The sequence below is a fragment of the Asparagus officinalis genome, chromosome 3 (assembly GCF_001876935.1).
Source record: "Asparagus officinalis chromosome 3, Aspof.V1, whole genome shotgun sequence".
NCBI classification, from domain to species: Eukaryota; Viridiplantae; Streptophyta; class Magnoliopsida; order Asparagales; family Asparagaceae; genus Asparagus; species Asparagus officinalis.
In genome coordinates this window covers 9,665,327-9,685,690 of record NC_033796.1, presented here as the reverse complement: position 1 = coordinate 9,685,690, position 20,364 = coordinate 9,665,327, and the positions used below count along the sequence as shown (strand labels likewise).

The 20,364-nt window shown below is 36.3% G+C and overlaps 2 protein-coding genes across 4 annotated transcripts; both read left to right on the top strand.

Annotated features, from left to right (window-relative positions):
• Positions 1,805 to 16,431, top strand: LOC109832907 (histone deacetylase 15-like). 3 transcript variants are annotated; one of them, XM_020400386.1, is made up of 17 exons: positions 1,805 to 1,977; positions 3,217 to 3,716; positions 3,931 to 4,042; positions 5,605 to 5,666; positions 6,851 to 6,926; positions 7,436 to 7,500; positions 7,605 to 7,660; positions 8,108 to 8,231; positions 8,317 to 8,442; positions 8,622 to 8,672; positions 10,443 to 10,511; positions 11,427 to 11,535; positions 11,785 to 11,864; positions 12,188 to 12,270; positions 12,374 to 12,419; positions 14,305 to 14,473; positions 16,074 to 16,419. In XM_020400386.1, exons 2-17 carry the CDS (start codon positions 3,261 to 3,263, stop codon positions 16,349 to 16,351), a joined length of 1,962 nt encoding a protein of 653 aa, XP_020255975.1. In that variant the 5' UTR covers positions 1,805 to 1,977; positions 3,217 to 3,260; the 3' UTR covers positions 16,352 to 16,419. The 3 variants fall into 3 exon arrangements, with proteins under 3 accessions (XP_020255975.1, XP_020255977.1, XP_020255976.1); XM_020400388.1 differs by lacking the exon at positions 16,074 to 16,419 and adding an exon at positions 15,938 to 16,003 and having other exon boundaries at positions 1,806 to 1,977; XM_020400387.1 differs by having other exon boundaries at positions 1,809 to 1,977; positions 16,084 to 16,431.
• On the top strand, positions 18,826 to 19,347 carry LOC109834592. Its single transcript, XM_020402627.1, has 2 exons — positions 18,826 to 18,866; positions 18,952 to 19,347. Exons 1-2 carry the CDS (start codon positions 18,849 to 18,851, stop codon positions 19,345 to 19,347), a joined length of 414 nt encoding a protein of 137 aa, XP_020258216.1. The 5' UTR covers positions 18,826 to 18,848.

Below are 20,364 nucleotides of genomic sequence, written 5' to 3'. Positions count from 1 at the left end.
TATTTTGATGGAGGATAAAATCGTCTAAACATATCAAAAAAATATTCCCTCAGTTTCCTCTTCCCTCCTCTACCGCCCGAATCGAGGCCGAACGATTTCTCCCTGTTTTTCTCCTTCCTTTCCCCTCTCTAGCCTTCTAAGAAAACTCCCAAACAAGGTTAAAATCATATTTCCCTTCCCCTTCCCCTCTCTAACCTCCATCCGAATACACTATATAGGATTGAGAATCATATAGAGCTTAGTAAAGAATTAATCTATATGAGATTCTCAATTCTGTATAATTTAAAACTCATGCTAAACTCCACAAGATTGTAAATCTCACGGAAACTATATAAGATTCACTTATTGTTTCCTGGAAAGGTTATTTTTTTAAATTTGTCCTAATTTAGGAGCAGGATGTCGCCCCTTTGCGTAAGGTTGGCAAATTGCTACCAACCTGTTGACTTGGCCCTCACATAGCCTGAAATTGCTAGGTATGAATTCAATTACATAAGTTTGGGTCATAAACGGGTCGATCCGACTATTAAGCAGGTTGACCCGAATTATTTGTGTTACCCGTTTATGGGTAAACAAAGAGAGAGAATGAATAACTTAATTTGGAGCGATTAATGAGATTTTTTAGGAGGACAGTTGAGTTGGTCGCATTCCAACATGGCAATTAAACATCGAGTTTAGTTTTTTGGTAGGGTTAGTTTCGATGGGAACTTTGGGAATAAATAGAAATAAATAATTTAGAGATAAAATAGGCGTTTTCCCATCTTCTTCATTCCATAACCTAATTGTAAATCTTTATTCATTCATACTTACTTTGCATCTCGCGCGCTCGCGTCGTTGTTACCAGACTCCTCCCACCACCAAACTCGTGCTCCAACTTGCGTCACTGCATCCCCTTCCCCTTCTTGTCATAGTCAACGTCTCGTGCTTCTTCTCTAGTTCTTCTAGATATATCTTGCGTTCTTGTCATCTCCAGCATATCATGTTTCGTCTCTTACCGCCTTATGATCCAACCATTATCACAGGGGTTACAATTATTATTGTCATTGCCTTGCCTCCGATGACTACTTATTTTCCATCCCACGCCAATGTTTCATGTATAACCGAGGTAATAAAATACATTTTAGTTGCAATAAAACCTTATACTACGTTGATAGAACCACTTCTTGCAAGATATTCATCTACTTCTTTTGAGGCTTTGTCCCTTCCATTTTATTAAATTGATTTTTTTTTCAACTTGTAACAGTTTACTTCCAAAGTTATTTAATTTTCTGGCTAACTAGTAGAGTGCATCAATGGATGGATTTCAAGAAGAATCTACACACAACAGTAATGGAGAGATCGATTTAGAGATCCATGATGATAATATTAATGACATTGCAAGTGGAGACGATCACATGAAACTTACAATCCGGATGGTTTTTTAACCATTCAAAGTAACTTGTGAGTTCTATAACCAATATGTCCAAAATACTATATTTTTGGGAAGAAAGTGAATCGGTCTTAGTTCAATGAGGACGTGTTGCATGGAAAACATATCGCACAACATGATCTAAATAAAATTAATGGCCTGCTTCTTTCTCAGCACCAAAAAAAAAAAAAGTTGCGGCTTGCGAAATAAATAACCGCAACTTCTGTAATCAAAATTTATATTTTTAATGATGTCAATTTTCTTTGAGATAAATAACTAATTAAAGCCTCCTCCTTTTACTTGCTGCAGATTTTCTAAACAACGAGGATGTTCTAATAAAAAGGAAAAAATATTTCCATAAATTGTTCCGTTTCCTTATTATAAAGCCGTACTTCGCCGAGCAGTCGAGATGACTTTAAGCAGCCTAGTACACTGGCCCCCACTTCCAGTTCGAGGGAACTAAGAATCAGAGATTAAAACCGTGAACCCAAAAACCGCGGGCTAGAGGCGAAATAACGAGAGAGGCCTCTCTCGTTAACCCTAGTTTTTTTTTCTCCCCTGACAGCCTCCGGGTAATTTCTCTTCAATTTTTTTACCCTTAATATTCTATTTTCTTTTATTTTCGAGCTTTTGATCAGGTACCCCTCTTCGTGCTGGTTTTTTCGATTTTTGCTGAGGTTTTACGGTTGTTTTTGCGAGTTAGTTTTAGGTTTGAGATTTTTGATAGGCCATTGTTGATTCTGTTAGCGAGTTGAGGGATTAGGGTTTAATCGCTAAGTAGGAAGGTTTGGGCTTTACGGGTAGATGTCGAGGGATTGTCACGATGATGCACCGAGCCAGGTTCTTCTGTGGTTGAATTGTCGGGGGAAAAACTTGAACTTTACAGCTTTAGGAGCTGGAAGTTTTCTTCCCTTCTCTAGGGGAATAAATAGCTATTCATGCAACTTTTTTAGTTGAATGATTGGGGCTAGCTTGAACTATTTATTTTAGTCATAAGAAGGGGAAAAAGGGAAGAATATAGCAATATATAGAATCCTGAAAAATCCAACATGTGGCAGTCAAATTTCAAGAGTTTGGGCCAATGAATAAGAAGACATGCATGTATTGCGCTTTCTTTTCTGTAAATCTGGAGATAAAAATCCGTCTTTAAATTTAGTACCAGTTTATTTATGTAAAATGTGGCTGAAGTTAGAGGTAATTAATAATTATATAACTACTAAACTAGAATGACTAAGTGCTTCATTAGTATAAGAAACATGATTGTGGTTTTGCTCATGAGACTGTGAGATCCCACTATCGAGAAACGTTAGCATACTGAATGGCTACAAAAGAAATACATGGAATCACTATGTTATGAACATTTCTACATGAAGATAATGCCTGATGGCACATTGTTATGGGGCATATGCCCCAAGGCAAAGTTACAGGGAAACTTTGAGAACATGGTTTGGTATATGGGAATTGTGGTCTCCATTATGGGTTTACGTAGGTGTGAGATTTAGGTTGCGGTGGTTGCAATAATATTTGTTTTTTATGTTGGTCTGCAGTCTCTCAAAGGTAAGTTAATCTCTATGGTAACCAAAAATTATATGCAAGAAAGTGTCGACTGTACTTGCAACATATGTTTTGTCGGGTTCGTCTTATTGTATTCCAGAGCGGGACCTAGAAACATGTGTCAGCTTTTCCAATACCTCATGCTGTTTTAACAAAATTTTCTTTCTTCTTTCATGCCACAATAATTAACATGACCTTCTTTAAATGTCATTTCTTTATGATACAAAATATTTATTTTTTATTTTTCTATAATGCAGGCTCTACTATGGCATAACTTTTTAAGGGGAATCCTCTGAAATATATGCCCATGGCATCTGAGGCGCTCTGTATGAGTAATCAGAAGGGTAGTGGGCTTTGTGCAGAAAGTAAAAGACATAATAAAATCAAACACGTAGAATGTCAGAGTAATTTATCCTGCTCCTATGAGGATGCTGGAAAATCACATCCTCAAGAAATCAATGAGACTTCATGTTACAGAGAGACCATTCAGAAAGGCTTAATTAAAACACAAAATGGTGCACCCGGCAATGCTGAAACAAGTTGTCATGGCATTGAACACGAGACATCTAGCACAAGACAGTTGGAACAAAATCTGGACCAGCGGAAAGTCAGTACTTTACAAGATTTGTACATGCAAGACCATTATGATGATGAAGATGATGATAGCGACTGGGAGCCTGTAAATCACTTTATAATCAAGAAGTGGTTCTGTACGAACTGTACAATGCCAAACTTCGACGACACTTGTCAGTGTGATGTATGATTACCTCTCTTTTTTCCTTGGAAGTGTTAAGTATGCAAATGTAATATATAGTTCTTGACCAGTATTACCATTTATTTTAACAGCTGTGTCATAGTTGTTACGATAACACATGTTACCTATATGGCTCAAGTAATTTTGTTATGGCATACGAATTTTCATTATTTTCATATTCTTTGGGAGAATCTCCAAATCATATTATTTTTTGAAGGTTTGTGGAGAACGTAAGGAGTCAGAAATCTTAGGGTATCATTCTTTCCTCACCTATTTTGGTCAAGCGGCTAAGGTTTCACTTGAGTCAGACGCTGTTCGTAATAATCAGGGTATGTATTCTGTTCATTTGGTACATTTCTTTTCCTATATATCATTCTTCTATTGAAAGTGCTCCAGAAGCAGTTTCTACGACCATAAACTCTTAAATATTTTCCCGCAGAAACTAACCTCAGCTGTGAAGATCTAGTATTTAATAACTATGTTAAAATTTAAATATAGACTATATGATGTCATGATTAGAACCATTGTTCATGTCTGTTTAAGTACACATTCAGACTTGGGAAAAAACACTGTGCAAACATGCTTGCTTGCACATGCAGGGATAGTGTTTTTTTTCCTTCATGTTTGTGGGAAAATGTTTTCTGGAGTTAAGAGGAATCATTCGTTGCCTCAATCTTTTTCTGATTCGCATAATTAACACCGGCTGTTACTTAACAATGTTCTTTGAAAGTGATGCTGCTTTATAATGGTAATTGGAAATGGCTATATATATGGAAAAAATGGATATGAGGTGGCGGCTCATTTAGTAAAATGAGGTACCACGAGATAGCCATGTGGTGAGGCCCACCCTACTTGTCACTTCAAAAGGTGTGAGTTCACATCAGGGTGGGACTCACATGACAGTGAGCTGGCATCCCATACCCAGTATCCTCATATATATATGCACACACTCACACACATATAATCAACTTGTCTTCTTGTGCTATGAGACGTGTGGTAGGTAATCTTTGGATTCTTGATATGATAATGAACTAACATCATGTTGAGACCATGTGGATGACTAGCTATGGAGAAGATTTAATTGCCCTTCAAATGTTTCTGGCAGCTACAAGTGCTTCAGTAAGCATACACAGTGTTATCAAAGGTGCGCGCCTCATGCGCGCAGCGACAATGTGCCTTGCATCTGATGTAGCAGTGCCTTTTTGTGTCTTGAAAGCGCCCTGCGCTGGGATGCTTCACATAGGGCGCATGCAAGACATAGTCTTGTATATTTTTGTTCTTTAAATTTCAATTGGGTCTTTATACCTAATAATCCATATTCCAAAAAAGAAAATTAAACCCATTAGATCACAGTTACTACTCCCATTTAGGACCCTAACTCGTTCTATTCTACTATTTGATTTTGCTTCAATATTAGTCTTGATTTGACTATTGATTTGGACAATTATGAACTTTTCTACTATGTTGGGTGTGTTAATATTAATTAAGATCTTTTTCTTATTTGGCTGCGGTCATTATTTAACTTGACATATTTCTTATATGAAAATCCATTGTTATGTCCTTTCATGCTTGATTATCTTTCTTGAAAAATTGTGTGGTGTGCTCCTTGGTTCACTCGAGCTCTGCACTCTGCGTTGCGCCTTGAGCATGTGCGCGTAAAGGGAAATTGCCCCCTGCATTGCGCATCGAGCATTGATAATACTTAGCATACAATTGGAAAACATTTTCTCTTGTTTATTCATCGATTTGCCTTTGTAGTTCTACATTGCATTCTGAGCAGATACTAGCATGAGAAACAATGTTATGGAATCATACTAAGAATTGGTTCTGTATTTTCCGTGTCTCATCTGTTTCTATAATTTATATCCTGATTATTTGTGCAAACTTGCAGATTTACCCTCAGCAACTTGTACAGCCATTGGATTTGATGAGAGAATGCTGCTTCATTCGGAGGTAAAACTATTTAACTGAGAAGTACAGCATCAGTCTTGCAAGGTTTCTTATATTGGTTTTTCATACAGATTGTATGTCATCATGTTATTGAAAAGACAAGAAAAACATGTTTATAGTACTACTCAGGAAGCTGCCAGCATAGATATTGGTATCAATTTTTTGTTGAACTATTCTCTTAAATGTACAAATGCTAATGATAAAATAAATTAGAATAGTTACAGATTTCTCTCTTTTTTAATTTTAATGTAGGCATCTGTAGTTGAAAAGGATAACGTAAACCACTTTACTTATGCTATAGAAGAATTGAACCCCCACCCCACCCCCACCCCCCCAAAAAAATAAAAAAATAAAAAAAAACAAAACAAAACAAACCAACAAAAAAATGATGATTGAGGTTTCCGTTCAAGCTGATGGAGTATGTTTACCAATTTTGTAAACAAATCACTTTTTTGATTCATGCCATAATTTTAAGATGAACGGTTTTGGTTATGTAGTACGATGTGTTGTTAGGTTTCTCAAATTCACATGCAGTGAATTAGTGATTTAAGAAGGGATTATCTGACATTGCATTGTTGCTCTTTAATGTCTTTAATGCATTCTGAACATTATCTGAGAATGATAAGGAAAGTTCGCTAAATTCTTTAAGAAACAAATGTATAACATGTGAGGAAACCCTTAATATCTTTCCTTATCGCTTCCATTTTTGTGGAGGTTAGGGATGTGTTTTGGTGACTTCTTTGTTTTTGTTTCATCGTGTGCACTTTATTTTATGAAGGTGGACTCTATATAGTTACTTCCTTGTTTATTTTCTTATTGATTATTGATTATTGATTTTCTATTCTTTATTTAGCACAATGCCTTGAGCTTCAATGAATCTAGTTAGTTAATTTCTTGTTGAGGCACACGTGTACAACATGCAACATGATTCTGGTTAACCTTTCTATGTCATCTCACACATTTTGTTATTCAAACTAATAATATATGTGTTTCAGATGCTTGCAGCCATTTTTTATTTTTACCTTCTGCCAAAATCCTGGAATGTGGACCAAAACATATTTGCATATTGTTTTAAGAATTGAATGTTTCTCTCAAAACCCTGTTTCTTTTATTACCACCCGCAGTTGTGTATATTAACAATAGTTTACTGATAATATTTGTCATTTGGTTTTCTGTGTTCCAATTAGGTTGAGATGAAAACACATCCACACCCTGAGAGACCAGATCGTCTGCGAGCGATTGCAGCCAGCCTTGTTTCTGCAGGTTCAATAGTTAACTGGATTGCTTCTTTATATGTATCCAGTACTGTTCTAAACTTCTCAATGAATCTCTAAATAAAGTTGTTATCAGCCAATGATCCTTGAGTCTTACTTTATTCATTTGGCAGTCTTCTCTTCCTGCCAATCTGCATTCTATACCAATAGCAGGTTTATGTCTTGCCATTAGTTTCTTTAATTTGGAAATTGGTGCCAGTTTATGAGTATGTTAGATTTAGAATCTAGCATTAACCATTTTTGAACTTTATGGACATAAGTCAATACTTAGAATTGACCTTATGGATTGGTGAACACAAGTTGGTTAGCTTTCAGTGGTTTCATAAGAGAGATTTCTTATCTTAAAAAAAAACTATAATATAAAATTTTGATTGTTTACGCATTTGTTATTGTGGTTTGAAATTTAGGCATTTCATAATATGTTTGATTATTTGAGCATTTGATAGTGTTGTTTCTCATTATATCAGAGATGAACATGAATTTTGTTGATACATTCAGGAATATTTGCCAGAAATTGCTATGTGATACCTGCTAGAGAAATTACTCCTGAAGAGCTGCTGTTGGTATGCTGTGACTTAGTGTCTTGTAATGTTAATTGAGATTTCTACGTAGTAACTTCATATGCAAGTTTAGTGTTTTATATCAAAGTGTTGTTGATCGTATGCAGGTTCATTCGTCGGATCATATTGAAACGGTTCAACAAACAAGCCAGTTGTTTTCCAGGTTGCTGATTCGTGTGGTTTACACATTTTGTAACTCCAGACATATGTATCACTCATAAGAGGACTAATAACTCCTAGTCTATATAACACCCACAAGATGATCTCTGCTGCTTTAGAAACCTGGACTAAAAAATTACTTTTCTGGTATTTGGAGAAGTGTCAATATTATGCACAATTGTGAAAAGTAAAAGCTCTGTTACAGGATATCTCTTCTCCAATGCCTCAAGATTTTTTAAAGGGTTTTCCTTATCGTTCAATTTTTATCTTGGCATTTAACCCTATATCTTGAAAAGTGTGCTTGATATGCACTGAATCATTCACCTTCCCTCTTGTTTCATTAATCAAATATCATACTGAAAAATAGCACATAGGCCCTTCTTTTAGATGTGCTTAGATTTATATTACTGGTATCAATACAGTTTTGATGACTTGTAGATTCAACTGGCAGCTATTTCACTTCAGACACATACGCAAATGAACATTCAGCTTGTGCTGCCAGAATTGCTGCTGGACTCTGCGCAGATCTTGCTCGCTCAATTGTCTCTGGGCGCACGAGGAATGGTTTTGCTCTGGTATGGCCTCCTGTTGTTTCAGAACATAATTCTTTAAAAGCTCATGGCTAGTGTTGATTGGTTTATGGATTTTCCTGTAAGTCAGGTAAGGCCTCCTGGGCATCATGCAGGCATAAAACAAGCAATGGGTTTCTGTCTCCACAACAATGTTGCAGTGGCTGCATTAGCAGCTCAGAGTGCAGGTGCCAAGAAAGTGTTAATTGTTGACTGGGTAATAATAATAATAATTCTGGTGAACTTAAGCTTCTGTTTTGATGATTTTTTGGTTCTTATTTCTCATATCCTTAAGCTTTTCATGCCTGCAGTCATTTTGACTGATGTGGATGACTTTACAGTAGCTGAACGATTACCATCTCTTAACCTCGTTGTTTTCATTTAATGTGGTTGCAGGATGTACATCATGGCAATGGCACTCAAGAGATATTTGAGAGTAACAAATCAGTGAGTATCATATATAAAACTTCTTCATTATAACTTGTGAAAATCTGTTTTGTTGTCACTAATGTAATTATATAAAGAATTTTTATGAAACCATTGCTAACTATATTCTTGCATGTTTTCTTCATGACCAAGATGATGGAATTACTTATCTTATTATGAATGAAACCTTATTGATTGGATGAACTTGGTAACTTTTTGAACATATAAAGTAGCTTGTCGTGATCTGTGGCCCCTCCTAAATTCTAATTTATGGGTATCTCTAATGTACCTCTTTTGATCTTTAATTGATTTTTTGAATGGGTTGACTATATTTTTCATTTAAATGCAGAGGTTTTGGAAACTTCGATATGCATCATTGAAAAATTGGATGATGATTTATCCCACTTGTAATGTTGGATAACAAGCTTGTACCTTCACCTAGCTCATTGACACTTCCAATTGGTAGTGGTGTGGCCTTCTTGCATGGAGTCAACCATTTGCTATTTAAAACTTTCAGAATATTGGAGGACATCTTTGTGTTGTTACCTGTTTGCTGCTGAGGTTGTCCTTGAATAACTGACTTTATATGGTGGCAGTAAATCCCTATTCTTTGAATTACTGACTTTATCTAATATGATGGCAGTAAATCACGATTCCTTTGTTGTCTTTAATTAATTTCTAATTAATTCTAATTGTCTATTTTTCTAGCAGACATTAATGATCATTACATCAGAGGAATTTTACATTATACAGCAAGCTATATAAACTACAGTATGAAAAGTACACTAATGTGGCATAATGGTGAAGATCCCGTCGTTGATACCAAGATATTTCTTGTTTATCAAATTTTGTTTTGTTGGACACTTGGACATCCTATTACTTGGATACTTCACATGCAGTAGGAGAAAAAAGATAGAATTGTATTGAAATAACAGAAGACATAGAAAACAAGATCTAAAAACTGGATGTACAAGGAAAGAATGGAAAGAAAAAAAAGTTTGAACAACTATTTGTTACTCCCATGAACACCCAAACCTATGTCCTTTGTGTTTTAACTGTCAATGTTACGAGATAGGTAAAATGATAGTGCTGTATAGAGCCTATTCCTATCGAATATTGGGATGAACATGTGTTTGTCTGCGTCCATGTTACGTCTCATTTACAAGTTGTCTTATCAGACATTTAGACTGAAGACTGTATTTGATGTCATATAGCACTAAAGTCCATGTAGTTATGGAGAAAAATAAATACAAGGTCATTGTGTCAAATGACCTTTGATTTTAATTTTATATATTTCCGTTGGGATCATGTTCTCACTTCTCGAAGTTAAAGGGAGCGAATAAGCTACCCCTTACATATTGCCAACCAAAAAAGAATAGTAGTTCACAATACATGGGGCAGAAGTATTAAGCACTTGGCAGTGTATAATATAGAAAATCTCATCTATGATATGGTTAAAACAAAGAAGTGCATGGTGCAGGTAAGATTTATGCATCTTTTGTCCACACTACTCAAATCAGTTTGTATTGTGTCATCAGGTCCTTGTTCTTATTATTCCATCAGGTCCACACTACTCGCAACATGATATTCCCGCTTGACTAGTAGAACAGATACAAACCTTTTTCAGTATTTGTCAGCCAACTCCACTTGTAATCATACTCATATTGTCTGCTGGCGAAGGATTGGCAGGAAAGGGATGCGATGCAACTATGAGTTGTGTTTTTCGCCGCATTTGTTATTTTTGGATTTTGGCTAAACACATGGTAGTTCTGATGCAAGTTTATCTTGTAGGTCTTATACATATCATTACATCGGCATGAAGGTGGAAATTTCTATCCTGGATCTGGTGCTGTTGATGAGGTATCTAATTGTTCCATGGTTTTGAAATTACTTGTACCTATTAGTGGTATTTAACTAAATAAAATTGATAGCTGTGAAAGTTTAAATTCTTGACAATGTGCTCATTACTCTATTAGAGATGTATAAATTATCTTGCACTGATAGTTATATCTTAACCCTAATTAGGCAATTTACTTATCTGTTAATAACCATAGAGTTTTGTATCTCTCTCTTTTTATTATGACATATCTCTCTATCTCATAACCTCTGCTCATGTTCATTCAAAGACGTATTACTTTGTTTTTAGCTGACGTTGGTCAAAGCTTGCTATGTCTTTTTGTGGGCTATATATCATGAGCTTTATTATTGTACAAAACGGAATCACATAATTTTCAGCATGTTATAAGAAACTTGGATTACAGTGCAGGTCATATCAATCAGATTCTCTCTTTAAATGATTTCAATATGATACCACTTCTAAAAATGCCAAAAGTTGTGTTGCATGCCTTTGTTATATCTAATTGTATTTGTGAAGCAAATCTGATGTTCCCATTTCTACTTATTGGCATGCTATTACTATTTATTTCTGTCTTTTAGCTTTTGCTGCTGTTAAGTAATTTAAAAATCAAGAGTTCTGCCCTGGTGCAGTATGAAGGAAATGGATAGAATACTGCAAATATAAATCCTTTTTGCAGTTTTTAGCTGACAATACATGACTTTCTTGACTGATTGTCATTTAATACTGAAAACTGTTTCTAGCAAATTTCTATATATTGTACAATGTGCAAATCTTCTGAGATTATTTTAGAAGAATGCTTATAGCATGCATACAGTGATATCTGATAAAATTACATATATGAGCACAAAATATGTCGAGCATCTGGGTTTTCTGTGGTTTCTCCTTTTGGTATTATAGTTTTAACCTCAATAATGCAGGTTGGGATATTGGATGCTGAAGGATACTCGGTTAATATTCCCTGGAGCTGTGGGGGTGTGGGGGATAATGATTACATTTTTGCCTTCCAAAACATTGTACTTCCCATAGGTACTGTCTTGTACTTGTTGAAAACCCTCTTATTCTTCAGTTACCTATTTGATGATGCCTGTTCTTGGATGTTCCCCTTAACTGCCTTTGCTTTTCCTTAAAAGACTAATGATTTCATGTCCTACTGTTAATCTCTATTTCCTTTCTCTGCTTTTGCCTTTTGTTTTATGCTGGTTATCCTTATGTTTATACTGCTCTCTTGTGCTTCACCTCAACCATTTATTACTAATGTGATTGGTTTAATTGCAGCCTCTGAATTTGCACCTGATATCACTATTATATCAGCAGGATTTGATGCAGCAAGAGGTGATCCACTAGGCTGTTGTGATGTAAGGATTGCATCCTCGGTTTTCTTTTTCTTGTTAGATATGGAATAACTTTTTTCCTTAATTTTCTTTCCAATTCCTCCATTAAGCATGTGGATGACATCTATAGTTCCAGCACATTTATATATTCAATTCGATTATGGGTTTTCATGTGCTCAAACAATATGGTTCGAATTAACCATGCTATGTACATTGATCGATATGATTGTTAATTGGAAGGCGCAAAAAGAGCTTTGAACTCGAGATTTAATAGTTAAGCTGAATGATAACATATATGACTTAATTCTCATCATATAGCTGGTGATTCAAAGTGTCTTCTGCGCCAGGTAACCCCTGCTGGATATGCACAGATGACACACATGTTGACTTCTCTTTCCCAGGGAAAGTTGCTTGTTGTACTTGAAGGAGGGTAGGCACTTCCCCTGCCATCCCTTTTCATTTATTTTATTTGGCATATTTAGGCCATGTATCCGTTGTCACTAGTTTATCCCTCTCTTCTTTGTTGTTTGCAGTTACAATCTTCGATCAATATCTTCTTCAGCTACAGCAGTAGTTAAGGTATTTTTTTTTGTTGCATGATGCATCAGATTCCATTCTCATTGTCGTATGTTAGTAATGAGTAAGATTTTAGTTCTTGCAGTTCTCAATTTTGCCTCTGTTAGAAGTGCTTGATTCATGATGTCTTCTGACCTCCTGATTAGCTTTATGAATGAAGTAAAGCAACTGTTTTTGTAATGATTATTGTTCACCATGTAAAGATTCAAAATTGAAGGCATTAGCAGGAACAGCAGTAGGAACATGATCAGGTAATGATATCAAGAGAGTTCTTTGTAGGAAACTAAGGCCCAGCTTGATAAATGGGGTTAAGTTGTAGTGGTCTGTGTTTCTAGAATGGGAGTTAGCAGGCATTACCAATTTGGAATTATTTGGGTGTTTGGATAATTGGGTTAGAGCGTAGGACTTACCAATTTCTTGTATAACTATTGGGGTCAAATAACTCCAACTTGAAGCCAGAGGTATTTGTCGCCTAAAAGGTCCTCTTTGTGGGTGGTGCCATGGAAAACCTATTTAACCCTCCCCTAACTCAGATCACTTAGCAGTTTAGATGGAGTTGGCTGGAATAATTGAACTTCAGTCTACTAAACCGTCATTCCAAAAACATCTAAGTCGATATTAAGGCGCTAGAGTGTTATTTGGTTGTAAAGCTTGGCTAGATCTTCTTTATTGCTTGCGCAATATATGATGCTTTAGGAATTAATCACCATGCATTTTTCCTATCAAAGCGGATATAGGTATGAACATAGCTGCAGAAGGTTCAATGATAGCAATCCTCAGAAATCAATTGATGTGAACCTATGAACAAGTGAAGGGCCTTATCTTCAAAGGCTAGAATATACCACCTTTTGAGGTTCATGCAGTTTATGATCCTGCTGGCCATGAGCAGCTCAAGTTCAAAATCATCTTGCTGGTTGTGCTTGATGGTTTTCAGTAATTGTTTTTCCATATCATAGGTCACATCATTCATATAGTTGTGAAATCCAGCAAATTCTCTCTTTTTTCTTAGTGAAGTGGAGCATAAACAATTGGTTTAAAAAAAGGATATTTTTGTTGCTGTAATTTTGTTCTATAAATAATCTAGCCTAATGGCACTTAAATACCCTATAGTTTCCCCTACTATGCACTTACATACTCTCATTTGTTTTTGGTAGCACTTATATACCCTAAATTTTTTAAAACTTGCACTTATATACCCTCACTTTTTTGGCAGCATTTAAAGTTTTCAAAACGGACACTTAGATATCCTAAATTTTTCAAAGCTGATGCTTAAATACCCTAAAGTTTTTAAAACTTACACTTAAATACCTTCAGTTGTGCAAACTTGAAAGCATTTAAGTGCGAGCTCTAAAAACTTTAGGATATTAAGTGTCAGTGTTAAAAAGTTCAGGGTATTTAAGTGCAAGTTTTAAAAGCTTTATGGTGTATATCTGCTGCTAAAAAATTAAGTTTTAGAAACTTTAGGGCATATAAGTGTTGTCAAAAACAAGTGAGGGTATATAAGTGCAAAGTAGGGGAAACTATAAGGTATTTAAGTGCAATTAAGCCAATAATCTAGCCAGTTACTTCAGATGCTTATACTAGGTCTGGTACCCGACAGGTTTTAAATTCTCGGTATCAAAAGCTGTTATGGAAGCGGTATTGTTAAAATTTGACACTGAGCCCTACCCATGAAGATTTTGTCTTGGTCTCTTTCAGATTACACATTGGGTCCCTGTACTCTTATTGTCTTCCTCTTTGTGTATATAATAATGCGGATATGCATCTCACTCAATTCATATTAGATGCCAAGTTATTGAACAGGCATTATTCTCCATCTAACTATGTGAAGTCAGAGATTTATGTGCTGTTCTCTAACCTTATGGTTCTATCTTCCTTCTAATGACAGGTGCTACTTGGTGAGAACCCTGTCCATGAAATGAGTTACACCATGCCTTCAAAGGCAGGCCTGGTAACCGTTCTGCAGGTCCTGAAAATACAGCTGAACTTTTGGCCTAGTTTAGAGTCAAACTACACAACTCTGCGATCGCAATGGGAATTGGTTTCTTCAAACATGAGTGAGTAGTGAATCTTAATGTCGCTTTATTTTGTCCAGAATCATAATTGAATTATGTTTTTTCTCTCACGCACACACACACACACAAGAAAATCAGTGCTTTTTGGAGTTGAAATTTGAAATCGGTTTTGCTTCTCACTGTTACATATATTTTTTAGGTACACAATGGGATCGATTTTATACATGCACACATATAATGCATTCCCATGTAACACACTTTTTCTTCAGTAATATTCAGTTAATGCTGTGTTCATTTTTAGACTGACGCCTGAGGCTAAGAGAACAGAGCTGTGGAGGTTAAACATTTTCATCCTTTTTACTCCATTTCCAGATTCTTGTTCTCATTTTTCTGGAGAGGAGTAAAATGGCATCTGTATGTTTTCTTATTTTTAGACCTCTTTTGATTTTGACGAGGGATTGCTTAGTTCAGAGAGAGATCTTCCGTCATTAGTTTGTACCCCTGCAAGTTAAACATGTCGTTTACCAGGAAATTTGACAAAGGGTTCACTATTCAATGTGGTATGGTCTTCTTGCCCAGTTTCTGTGAAGCTTATGAATGTTTTAAGACGGCTTTTCAGGATTTTAGAAGACGATTTGAATCTCTGCTGGAAGAGAATCTCAATATTTCCATTGTAAAAAGCCTATCTTAGTTAGATTGGGCCTTTTATGTCCTTTATCCATATCCATTACCGAGACATGAGACATGTTTGCTTAGCAGTTCACCTTGTCTACTGAGTACATGATGTTGCCATCTGTCTTGGTTCTTATTACAACATAAACATGACAACAAAGCCTTTATCCCAAATTTCTTGAATATGCTTAAACCATCTCACTAGATTCTAGATTCTCGCATGTTTTGGCCTGGATAGGAATGAACAACCTTTAAATATGCTCATATTAGATGAGAACATATGGTCAATTTTGAAAGAAGCTTTTGTCACTCTCATCTAATCTCTTTCTGAGTTTCCACTGTCAACAATCCTAAGTCTGTGTCACTCATGTTTTGGATATCTTGTTTCAACTGCTAGGTATTCTGATCATAAAGCATATGTTGCTCATATCACATGATATAGAAAATTGCCCGCAACTTTATGCAAAATGCGTACCTGTTAACTTCATGGATTTTCTACTATCACATGATATCCAGAAGCAACTTCTCCACGTCAACTATTCTGCTTTGATTCTGGTAACCACATCTTTCTTGATCTCCCCTTCTTGATGCATGTTTGATCCAAACGAGCAAAAATGCACCGGGCATTCCGTGGGCTGGTTAATCTAGTAGGGAGGTAATAGGTCCAGCTTGAAATTGTGTTGTCTGCCTATGTAATTGTCGAAAACCATGGTTAAGAAATAAAAACAAGTGATATAATGACTCTGATGGTTTATAAAGCATCAGATGTTTATTATCAATCTGTAGCACAACTCAAAACTTTTGAAGAAACTTACTTAACAATTTTGGTGCCAGATAGAGAGAGGGGTTTTGACACAAATGCTCCATGAGGCTCAATATGATGCAAATTTTTTTATCATGGTAATTTAACCTTGTATGCCATATTATAGTAAGGATAATGTATTTATCTGAACTGATTGTTCTCAATAAGTAATCTCCAGAAAAACAAGCAAAGAAAAGAAGGCGCTTTGTGGGCCCTGTGTGGTGGAAATGGGGGAGCAAAAGGTTCATTTACGAACGGCTGTATGGTGCAAAAAGGGCTCGTTGGTGGTAGCTATGATCATGAAGACGCTTGCATACAAAAAGCTCCTCTTTGGTTTTGTGGTTTCTTTGGTGATGTGTTACAAAGTGTCTCATTTTGTGTTTTTGTTATTTACTCCGTGTATGATCAAGGAGATTGATGCTAGTTGTTTCGCTCTGTATAAATAGAACTAAGCAGATTTTCAACTCGTAGCTGCAGTTATATCTAAAACCGGCTTTACTTTCTTTACTAGTCATCCCGTGATTAACATGGACGGGTCTTCTCTTCAGATTTGCCAAAGAATGAAGGCGTTTGTGATTTTATAATGTGGATGGCTCTTGACTTGGATCCGTTGGTCCATTAACTACGATAGAGTCTGACTCGAGAATAGCAGAACCTGTTGAAATCAAGGGCACATGTACATTGGTGGCATTCTAAGAGTTGAATGCATATTTTGTTTATTGTGGCTTTCGCTGTCACAAAAAATTTGAACAGGTCGCATCCAAGCTCCTGCGTTTCAGGGAGTTGCTTGTGCTCGATTTGGCTACCTTTTTCTTGAGCTTTCTTTCTTCTGTTGTGGAAGTTTCCATGAGATTCGTTACTCTCTCTCAAGAACCGGTATAGTTATTGTGGCTTTCTTTTGGGAATGAGAATTATGCCAAATCTTTATGACCTTATGTTCTTGCTTCTTTTGTACTTGATGCATATATAACAAACTTTATTTACAGCTAAGTATTAATCATTTTTGCGGCTTGTACGTCATTCAACGGAAAGCAAAAGCAAAAGAATTTAAAGTTGTACTCTTTATCCACCCATACTAATCACTCCATTTGGCCATTCACAGTCAATAACTTCTCATATCAATTAGAAAATTGCTGTTCATCTATCTGAAGGCTCTTTTTGTAAATGAAAAATTTTCCAACTCGTAAAAACATTGATAACTGTTTGTGATAATTTTATATGTTCAATAGATATAGTAAAGTGAGACAGTGAACATTTTCTAACTGAAAATCAAATCCATGCTGATCCATGGAACACAATGCATCAAGAATAAATAAAAAAAATAGAAATGAAGAACGCCAAAAAAAAATCAAATTAATTGAAAAATCCGTTGAATCACAAGTCTATGTGTTAAATGAAGCACAGCTGGGGGGGGGGGGGGCGGGGGGGGGGGGGGGGGGGGGGGGGGGGTTGATCTCATAAGGAGAGAGAAGTTAATACCACAAACAGCGAAAAAACTCAGAATGAATGGAGAGTACAAATTTTCAAAAGCTTACTATTTGGACATTTAATCCCAAAAATAGACCTATTTGGCTTTTATTTTAAAAAAACCGACCTCGTTTCAGCCTCAGCGCTGAAACCAGGTCGATTTTTGTTAAAAAACTTCACGAGACTTGAAGTCCCGTGAAGTTTGAAAGTTCAAAAAATCTTCACGGGACTTCAAGTCCCGTGTAGTTTCGAAATTAAAAAAAAATTCATGGGTCTTGAAGTAGTTTGAGGCTGAATTTTCAAAGAAGCAATTCTCTGGAAAAACGACCCTGCAACTCCACGGGACTTCAAGTCCTATTTGGGGGAACAGAACAAGCGACATTCAAATCTCAAGTGACTATGATATGTGTCTCATTGGAGTGTTAGTGGACGAGAAGAGTTCGATGAAATTATTTATTGAAAAACATTAGAGAAATTTAGGCAAATTGGTGAAATTGAGACGCTTCAGTATCATGCTCGTGCATACATATTGCACATGATAGGGTGCACGCTATTTCCTGATGCGAGCAAGACTCTTGTACATGCACGATGACTGTCACTGCTAGAGGATTTTGGTGTATGCGGCGCACTATCATGGGGCAGTGCGATGTTGGCATACTTATATAGAGAATTTGGGTAGAGTATCCTTGATGTAGAATAAAGAATTCAAAGGATAATGCACATTGATACAGATTTGGTTATGAGAACACATTCATATTGAACGACCTATTTTGCTTGTGCATCATGACCTACAGGGCCAGTTTCCTTTGTCATACATGTATAATTGTCCACACAATTTTATCCATATTGAATTTGTACTCATATATTCTTTATGCAAAATAGGTATAATGTGCGGTACGCTAAGTATAAATCAGCAACGCGACATCGTGAGTTTTACCGCAATGAGCTTGATGGCCTCCAACATGAACATGTAAATATAAATCTCAAGTCGTTATGAATATTATATTTTTGTTTGTTGATACTGATAAATGTTTTATCTTATTTCAGTTCAAATGGAGACCCTATTCACCGCTGGAGCTCGATATGCATACTCTTGCACCTATCTGTCGAGATAGTCCCGACTTGTGGAGAGCAAGAGTTCCATTGATATGTTGGGAGATTGTGGAGATGCATGTCCCCGACCGTGTGCTACGGCAATTTCTGCTCTCTCAGCATATGTCGGATCCTGTCGAGCAGATCGATCGTAGGCGACGACCTATATCGCATCATACGGACTGGTCCGTACTCCGGGCAGCCTACATAGACAGGTGAGTTCACAGGTGGGATTGCATACATGATACGAGAGCCACAGATGTTGACTATACCGCGTATATGCGTTGGTATTTAGATGTCACACGTGAATGGATCACGCGTGACCCATAACCATCAGCTGGACACCTGTCACGCCCACCGACAGATAGTTACATCCCTAGTGGGATGATCGAGAGAAATTATGTAAGTTTCTAAGCTAAATTAAAGCTGTAATTTTTTAAATTAAGATGTTATTTGCTAAATCATGTATATATTGTTTAACTCGCAGGTCTGTGCTTTTGATAACATTGAAGCTGAGATTGATGAGCACATGCCTGAGATTCAGGATCCGGTGGCGTTAGGGGTCTTCAACAGGATCAAGCAGATAATAGTACAGACGTTTCATAAGACTCATGTCGACGAGTTTGTAGGCCGTGAGGACATGTCACGATCATTTGAGCAAATGTACACGCGACGATATAGGCCACATGATGATGACAATGGAGCCGACACTTCGCATGCTGATGGAGCCAGTACTTCTCAGCCTCATACACAACCAGATATTCGAATAATCGAGACTCGTCAACAGGAACGCAGGGGGGCAGGGAAGAGCGAGGGGAAGGGGAAAGAGAGGGAGAGGAAGGAGAGGGGGAAATTTGGGTTGTATGTGATCTTATTTTGTTAAAATTTGTAATTTTTATGATTTTTCAAATAATATACTTTTGTGGATCAATTATTATTTATATATGTGATCTTCGTGAGTATTCTTTGATTCATGTTTAATTCATGGCTGAATTTTAAGAATATTATTACAATTCAGTGTATATGAGATCGATTATTGTTCACAGGTGTATTTTCGTGATTATTGTTTGATTCAGTATAGTATATGAGATCGATTATTGTTCACAGGTGTATTTTCGTGATTATTGTTTGATTCAGTATATATTGTTTGATTCATGTAAATCATTATTGTTCACAGGTGTATTTTCGTGATTATTGTTTGATTCAGTATATATTGTTTGATTCATGTAAATCAATTGATTCATGCCGAAAATTTCATGTATATTTTGGATTGTATGTGTAGCTTTCGTAATTACGTTGCGTATATAAAACATGCACATGCTGTGCATGTATTTTAAAACCTGCAGCTTCACAAGTTGCAATTCTCATTTTCCAGAGGCGATTCTCCGGAAAATGAGCTAAAACAACTTCACGGGACTTGAAGTCCCGTGAAGATTTTTTTTGAACTTTCAAACTTCACGAGACTTCAAGTCCCGTGAAGTTTAGCAGCTTATCAAAATAGCTGTTAAACTTCACGGGACTTGAAGTCCCGTGAAGTTTGTGAAGTTTTTTCACAAAAACCGACTTGGTTTCAGCGCTGAGGCTGAAACTAGGTCGGTTTTTGAAAATAAATGTGAAATGAGTTAGTTTTTGGGATTAAATGTCCAAATAGGATGTTTTTGAAAATTTGTCCGAATGGAGAAGATCAAGAAAAGAGATGGGGAAAAAAAACTATGGATCTATAGTTTGAGTCTTCACTACAACCTTTGGAAAAAAAGGAAAAGCCAAGAAAATAATTTCCTTTTTTCATTAATGTGATTAAGAATCTCTCACGAGAAAACAATAAATATACAGGGGCGTAAACGCATTTTATGACGCATCTTGAAGCCCCGGCCCCCGACGACGCAAAATGCAGAAAGAT